The sequence below is a fragment of the Miniopterus natalensis genome, chromosome 4 (assembly GCF_054644295.1).
Source record: "Miniopterus natalensis isolate mMinNat1 chromosome 4, mMinNat1.hap1, whole genome shotgun sequence".
Lineage (NCBI taxonomy): Eukaryota > Metazoa > Chordata > Mammalia > Chiroptera > Miniopteridae > Miniopterus > Miniopterus natalensis.
In genome coordinates this window covers 65,342,057-65,349,815 of record NC_142084.1, presented here as the reverse complement: position 1 = coordinate 65,349,815, position 7,759 = coordinate 65,342,057, and the positions used below count along the sequence as shown (strand labels likewise).

The 7,759-nt window shown below is 55.0% G+C and overlaps 2 protein-coding genes across 2 annotated transcripts; both read right to left on the bottom strand.

Moving 5' to 3' along the window:
* Positions 1-64: 64 nt before the first annotated feature.
* RPL36 (ribosomal protein L36) lies at positions 65-1,712 on the bottom strand. Its single transcript, XM_016197895.2, has 3 exons — positions 1,503-1,712; positions 348-482; positions 65-190 (listed from the first exon to the last, which is right to left on the bottom strand). The coding sequence occupies exons 1-3, from the start codon at positions 1,593-1,595 to the stop codon at positions 101-103; spliced, it is 318 nt and encodes a 105-aa protein (XP_016053381.1). The 5' UTR covers positions 1,596-1,712; the 3' UTR covers positions 65-100.
* A 1,418-nt stretch (positions 1,713-3,130) lies between these two features.
* HSD11B1L (hydroxysteroid 11-beta dehydrogenase 1 like) lies at positions 3,131-7,663 on the bottom strand. Its single transcript, XM_016197890.2, has 8 exons — positions 5,901-7,663; positions 5,665-5,798; positions 5,447-5,577; positions 4,724-4,835; positions 4,266-4,357; positions 3,787-3,880; positions 3,488-3,653; positions 3,131-3,405 (listed from the first exon to the last, which is right to left on the bottom strand). The coding sequence occupies exons 1-8, from the start codon at positions 5,954-5,956 to the stop codon at positions 3,222-3,224; spliced, it is 969 nt and encodes a 322-aa protein (XP_016053376.1). The 5' UTR covers positions 5,957-7,663; the 3' UTR covers positions 3,131-3,221.
* Between the last annotated feature and the right edge of the window lie 96 nt (positions 7,664-7,759).

Below are 7,759 nucleotides of genomic sequence, written 5' to 3'. Positions count from 1 at the left end.
GTCTGTTGCTTCTTTCTGTGCCTACCATGATAGACCAGATGCAACAGACCACAGGACCCCCAGGTTTCTGAACAGGTTTTATTAGACATGGGTTGGGGGCTTAGTCCTTCTTGGCTGCTGCCTTCCTCATGGCTGCAAGGACATTGCTCAGCTCCTCTCTTTTCCTCTTGGCACGGATGTGTGTCCCCACCTGCCAAGCAATGGGGGCCATCAGCCCGGGCAGGCCCCAAGCCCACCCTTGTCCCTACCACACTCCACCTGTCCCCCTTGGTACCGATGTTTCCACCTGCTTGGCAAGAGACTAAATGCTTCCAGCCAGTCCCACCCAACACCAACTGCCCATTTACCCTTTTCTTGATGAATTTCAGGGCCCTCTTGTCCTTAGAGACCTTGAGCAGCTCCATGGCACGCCGCTCATAGGGGGCAAACCCACACACCTCTCGGATCATGTCCCGCACGAACTTGGTATGCTTGGTGAGGCGCTGTGGGGGATAAAGCGAGGCCATCAGGAAGCGCTCCAAGGCCAGACCACTTAGGGGCATGTCTGGGCCACCAGCTGGAGCATTTTGACTGTTACAATGGAAGCGGGAATCCTATCCCCCCAATATCATTAAAATGGCACCTCATGCTGGCCCTTTGCACAGGCTGTTCCATGGGCCAGGAATCCTTTCCCATTGGACACAGGTTGCCACACAGAGTTGGGGCTATTTAATAGTGTAAAGTGCAGAAAAAAAAGGGGTGCTGTAACATCAAATTCCTAACTGGGGAGGTCACTGTGGGTGGGTAGTCATGCTCCAAGCCTGTAACCTCTTTGGTGAAAGGTTTTTAAGCAAACCCTGCCCACTGTTCTTGTGCATCTAGGTTAACACATTTTTGAAATGCCCCTCTCAAAGGTATGACCACCCTCAAGAGCACATAATCTTAACTATCCTATAATCCAATCGCCGCCTTGCTTTCTTCCTTAATTTCAAATGCATAAAAAAAATTGCAAGACTGTTAATCTCTGGAAAAATTAAGAGATTTTACTTCCAGGCACGTATCGGTTTGGCTCAAAGTCTTATGAAAATTGTCTACACGTTTGGACGTTTCTAACGTAGACAGAAGCCCATAAATCCTGACCAGCCTGAAACTCCTCAACCTGACACTCAAAAGGCTTTCCCCTCTACATGCCAACCTACAACCAACTCCTGTTCTACTGGGCAAACTCCTGATGTGTCAAAACCCGCCCCCAAACTTGCTCCACCTGCCCCAGCTTCCATCCCACGGACTGGAGGATCCTGGTGTATGGTCAAGGTGGACATTCGCCGCGCAGACATATAAGGACATTTCACTCACTGCTCTGGCCAGCCTGGCACCCCCTTCCTTCCGCTCAGCCTACCGCAGGGCTCCCCACTCTCCTCGGTAGCATGGAGCTTGTGCCCTGGCCGTTCCCTCTGCCCGGAAGGCCCTTCCCACCCCACCTCCCTACAAAAGCAACCCGAGCGCGGGCCTCCAGAACTCACCCCACGGCGGCGGCTGTGCCTCGGCTTGCTCACGTTTTTGGTCACCTTGTGGCCCTTGTTGAGGCCCACGGCCATGGGGTAGCGCAGAGCCATGGCTGCCGACAGGGGTGGGGAGAAGGAATAGAGGTGAATTCCAGTTCGGCCACCGCCGCCCGGAAAGCCGTTTCCCGGCGCCCCCGTACCCCTGCAGTCGTTCGCTGCACCCAGCCACTACCCCAAGCCGCACCGAAGGCCAGGGGGTATGGATGGCGGTGGATTCCGCCAGCGCACAGACCAACTTACCTGCTGGTGCTCAATGGCTGCCTCGGCGGAAGGGCTAGCAAGGCGCGGAACTCTGGGATAGCTGCTACTCGAGGGTTTTGCGGGCCAGAGAGGCAGGGACGCTGCGAGCTCCCCCTGGCGCCTGGAGGATTCCCTGCGGTCTCCCTGAGCATGCGCGTTTGCCCCAGCGGGCCTTAGCGAGAGGTCGGAGCCGGTGGGCGTGCCTGTGGCTGCAGGGCCTCCCTATTCCAGTGGGTGGAATGTTCGAATCTCACTTCTGCTGCGTGAAATCCCTCCTCAGCCACTAAGCTGGCGCCAGAGACTTCACCTCCCAATACCTGAATTTCTCCATTTATTGAGTGAGGGCAATAATAGGACATATTCCAAACTGCTTGAACAAGATATTATGTATGGTACCTGACACAAAATAAAACTTCCATAAATGGAGGTATTTTATATGAGGCTAAGCTCCACGTTAGGGCCGAGGAAGACGATGTGGTATAGTGCCCGCTGGTGGCAATTGATGTCATTCTATTTAATTTTAGGTGGTGCAGAGATGAGAGGCATGATGAGAACAAAAAAAAATTTTTTTTCTGGTTTTTATCTTTCAATCCTAAAGTCAAGTGTGTAGGGCCTGATGCACATTATCATTATTGGTGCACAAGGCATGTACTTTGTGTGGTAAATAACGCCTTTGGTACACAATCGGTACCCTTTCTTCTGCCCCAGACTTCCTGGGTGAGTCCACCTCTCTCCCAGCCTGTTTCTCCACCTGTAAAATGGGGTTGAGAGCTCTTAGTACATACATCCTCTCTTCCCTGCCTGCTACGCGCAAAATGGAAGGACCAAGAAACTTGAACAGATGTGCAAGGGAAAAAGGATTTTTATTATGAAAAGGAAGGCTGGGTACAGGGCAGAACACGTTCATTCCCTCCTCCCCCCTCCTCGGACCCTACCATTGGGTAGATAGCTTTGTGGCTCTCCCTTGCTTAGGGCAAGGGTTGGGGGATGCTTTGAGATTGAGTGAGTAGAAAGAACAAACCAGGTGGATCCAGGTGAGAGACAGAAAAGGTTCCAAGGGTGTCTCATCAAACAGGTCACACCACCTGTTTGATGTGGCCAGGGCCCTAGGGCTGACTTGCCACATTACATCTCTCTGAGCCTTAGTTTCCCCATTTGTGAAATGGAAGTAGCAACCACATCAACAATGACGACCAAGAAGACTGAGATAATGCCTTCCAAGTCCCTGACAAGGAACTGGCACACAGTAGCTGCTCTCACACCCAGAGATTGCATTGTTTCCAGGTGCTAGTAGTTTCTCTTGGTTTTCCTTTCCTGTGTTGATGACGCTATCTTGGGCCTTGGCCACCCTCTCAGAGGTGTCTGTTTTTGTCTGGCCTTCAGGACAGCTGGATGAAGTTCCCCTCTGAGAAGATGAAGGGGCTCCACCCCAGGAGCTCAGGCAGTGACATTGAGCTCCTGGCGGATGAACCAGGCCCTTGGGCGAGGCAGCCAGGCCCGAAGAAGGCAGAGCATGTGGAAGCGCCAGGGGTAGAAGACGCGGGAGGCGCGAGTGGCACCTCCGCGAATCACAGCGAGGGCTGCCTTGGGCCCCACAGCCGCCTTGGTCCTTGCGACACCCCTGGGGACAGGAGGGCATGGTGGGGGGTGCAGCTGGGCCTGGGTGGCCCCCCACAACCCCCGGCTCGCACCCTTGGCCTTACCTGACTCCCTCCACAGTTGAGGCACGATCCTGGAGGCCCAGGACACACATGGTGATGGCCACATTCACATCCTGCACATCCAGTTCCCGCTGCAGGGAGCCAAAGAAACTGTCCAGTGCAAACTTGGCCGCCGAATAGGGGCTGGAGAAGGACTTGGGCACGTGGCCTGGGGGTGCAAGAGGGCAGCGACTGAGCTGCCACTCGCTGCTCCCCCTCCTCAAGTTAACCTTCCCGCCCCATCCAGGCTCTCCTACATCAGGCCTGTGGCCTCCCCATTTCCCTCCCCGCATGCAACGTACCGAGCAGCGAGGACACCACCACCAGGGAGCCCTTGCTGTCTGTCAGACTGGGCAGCGCGAACGAAGTTAGTTGCACGTAACTCAGGAAGTTCACCTGGAGGCGGTGACAGAGTCAAGCAGCAGAGGAAGAACCCAAACCCAAAAGGTGGGGGCAGGGGGCGAAACCTATAAACCTGGGAGCGGGGTCTGGTTAAGGATGGGCAGGAACCAGGACCAGGGCAGAGTCTCAGATGGAGGAGCTGGAGTTCAAGCCCGGGGGCGGAGCCAAGGCCTAGAGAGGGTGGAGCCTAGTAGCAGGAGGGGCTGGGGAAGAGTCCAAAGAGAAATGGGGAAGAGGGAGGGGGAGAGTACCAGCAGTGTTAGAAGCGAAAGTCGAAAGGGGGTGAAACCTAGCAACCTTAGACGTGGGACCTGGGGATAGGAGGGATGGAGCACCCGCCCGGGAGGCTGGGAGGCAGAGCCGAGGAGGAGCGGAGCACCTGCAGGAGCCAGCTCGTCCCTTGCGCACTGCGGGCCCGCGTGCCTGCCGGGGCAGCACCGAGGTGGTTCAGCACGAGGTAGTCCAGCCCGCCTGTCCAGGAGAGGCCCGTCAGCTAGCAGCTAGTCCTTGAGGCTCCGCCCCCTGGACCGCTCCCTAGCCCCACCCCTTAAACTCGCAAACTCTGCCCAGAGCATTGACCCAACTAGCTCCGCCCTAGGTAGCTTCCCTTCTGTCCCCCAGATTAAAGAGACCCCACCCTACTCCCTGGATCCTGCCAAACTATGTCCCTAATCCAATGGGGCCCCCTGGATGCAATGAGACTCCACCCCTAGTTACTCCCCAGAACCTTATAAATTTCCTCCCACAGACACAGGTTACTACCACGCCCCCACGCCAATTCGGGTCTTGCCACTAAGGTCTAGGCCTAGGACCCAGGCTCCATGCCCCGCCCCTCACCCAGCTTGTCCAGCGCAAACTGCACCACGCGCTCGGGCACCTCACGGGAGGCCATGTCCGCAGCGATGTAGAAGACCTTGGGAGCGCCCAGCTTCCGGCAGTTCCCTACCACCTGGGGGGGGGGGCAGAGCTGCCCGTGGGCCCCTCCACCCCAGTTGGCTCCCTTCACCTGCCAGGCTCATTGGGTCCCCAGCCTGAAGCCCTCTCCCCTACTGAGCTTCCTGTTCAGTTAGTTCCCAAAGCTTTACCACTAGGGTGGCAAACTGCCAGCTGTTTCATTTGCTCAATCAAAATGTAACACTCAGGTGATATCAAATAAATCTCAAGGTTTCTGGACCTTCTTGAAATTCTGGAAGGTTTGTCTTCAAGAGCTGTGCATTACCTTGGAACATTCTGTTGCTAAGAAGAGCCCACCCACCACCCTTATCAGTTTGAGATCCCTGGCTATATTCACAGGCTTTGGACACTACCAATACTGCCATTTATTGAGGAACGCTCCCTGCTTTGCACTCACTGCCTTACTGCATCCATCCAATACCATAGCCCACAAGAAGGTACTTTTATTGTTTCCGTTTTACAAATGAGGAAATTAAGGCTCAGAGAGGTTAAGCAACTTGCCCAAGGTCATATGGGAAGCCCTGGATCTTTGGAGGGATTCAAACCCAGGCCCCATTTTCCATTCCACTCATGCCCCCACTGTTAAACTTGAAATGGGTGTCTCACCTTCTGCAGGAGAGCCTCGGTGTGGGCAGTGAGCACCAGGTGGGAGCCCAGACGGGCATAGTGATATGCCAGCTCCTCCCCAACACCTGCACTGGCCCCTGTCAGCAGCACACGAGCTCCCTGGAGGCTAGCTGGCAGTGAGCAGGGGTGGTCAGCCTGGGGGCGGGGCTCACAGAACAGCTGGCCGGATTCCTCCCTGTCCCACCCTAGGCACTCACCTGGGTCAAAGTTGTCAGCCCAATAATAGGCGAAGAATAGGGCTCCCAGCCCAGTGAGGAGCAGCACCTTCATGGCCCTCCCTGGGTCTGCAGTGAGAGAGGGTGGCCAGCAGAGTCCTGGCCCACAGCCACACCTGTTTCCCCAAGTGCACCTTTGTTGGAAGAAGATCCTCCTGACCCCTGGACCTGCCCCTCTTCTCCAAAAGGCCCTCCATGGACCAGCCCCTCTTGCTCACCCTGCTTTACGCCACACCAGTCTCTTTCCTGTTTCTGAGAACCAACCAGTCACCATCTGTGTCAGGGCCTTTGTAGTGGCTGTTCCCTCTGCCCAAAATGCTCTTTGCACATATAATCCAATGGCTTGCTCTTATTTCTTTCAAGTCTCCAGCACAAAAATTACTTCCTCCCATGGTGCTTCCCTGGCCTTTTTTTTTTTTTTTTTTAAATCCCCACCTGAGGATATTTTTCCCATTGCTTTTTCAGAGAGAGTGGAAGGAAGTGAGAGAGAAAGAGAGAGACATAGATGTGAGAGAGACACATCAATTGGTTGCCTCCCACGTGCACCCCAACCAGGGCCCCCTGGGGACGAGCCTGCCACCGAAGTACATGCTCTTGGTCAGAATCAAACCTGGGACCCTTCAGTTCCCACTGGGCCAAACTGGCTAAGGCACCTGGCCTATTTTTCTAAAGTGCCTCCCTTCCTGGTCCCTTCCTCTCCCTTACCTCTAGAACTTTTATCTCCTTCTCAGTACTTAACATCACCTAAAAGCACCTTGATTATTTGGTTCATGTTGACTGTCCTTCACTTCTAGACTGTCAGCCCCATGAAGGCAGGCAGGAAACAGAAACCTGCTTCAGGTGTTTTTCACTATTAGGTCTTCAGCGCCCCAAACTGTGCCAGGGACATACATAGTAGGTGCTCAATAGATACTTGATTGACACAAGAATGTGGGAGGCAAGAGCTGAAGGAGTCCAGAACGACCACTCTGGAGATACCCAGGAGGAATTGGAAGGTCCCCATGTCATGAGAGTTAAGATATTACTTCAATTGTGGGAGCGATTTACCTGTTCCAGGGAGAAGGCAAAAGAGAGAAACAGGCTGGGTGTTTAAAGTTTGGGGAGTCATAGGTCTCCCATGAAAAAGGCACAGGCCGATCACATCTTGGGGTTTCTATCCCCTGGACTCAGTTGGACAAAGAGGAGAGGGGGACTTCCAGGACTCAGGAGGCTGAAAGGTGGTGCGATTGGGGAGTTCTCACATCCCCAATCTCTAGATGCAGCCTTATGTCCTTTGCCCCCACAACAAAGTTCCAGCTGCCTCCTCCCTGGCTCCCGCACCTTTCTATCCATGCAGCCAAATGGGTCTTTGTCAAAAGAAATCTGGTGTGCCCCTTCCTACTCTAAACCCTCCCACGGGCTCGCCACTGCCCCAGTTGGAGACCAAGCTCCTCACAGTCAACAAGGCTCAGGGGGTCTGGCCTCTGCCCACCTGTCCATTCCTATCTTCCCCAACCCCTAGGAATCAGTCCTCAGAAGAGTGAACTTCTCGCCCTTCCCCAGTGAGAGCAGCATTCTCTCAGCAGGAAATGCTCTCCCACCTCCTTCACTTCCAGGCAAAATCCGTGAAGCCCCTCAGCTCAACCCTCTTCCCACCCCTGGCCTTGACCACAGCAGCTCCACAGGGCGTGGCGGAGTTGGATGGATGGATGGATAGATGGGTGAGTGGGTGGGAAGCAGGATGAAGGATGGATGGATGGATGGATGGATGGATGGATGGATGGATGGATGGAAGGAACAAACAGCGGGGCTGAGATGGGGAAGGAATAGGAGAACCAGATTCTCGCACAATCCACTGGTTCTCTGGCTTCGGTTTTCCCGCTGGACAAAAAGGACGTGCGACCCGCTCGGAGCTCCCAACTGCTCACTCACGGACTCGAGCCTCAGTTTCTTCCGCCGTCCACCGGGGCTGGGGTCCCTGACTGGGAGCCACGAGCACGCCAGTCCGGCACCCGACCGCGCCCCCTCCCGTAGGGTCTGAGCCACCTGACTAAGCGCCTGCCTCTTCACCCCGCAGGGCCAGGCCCCGAGGACTCTG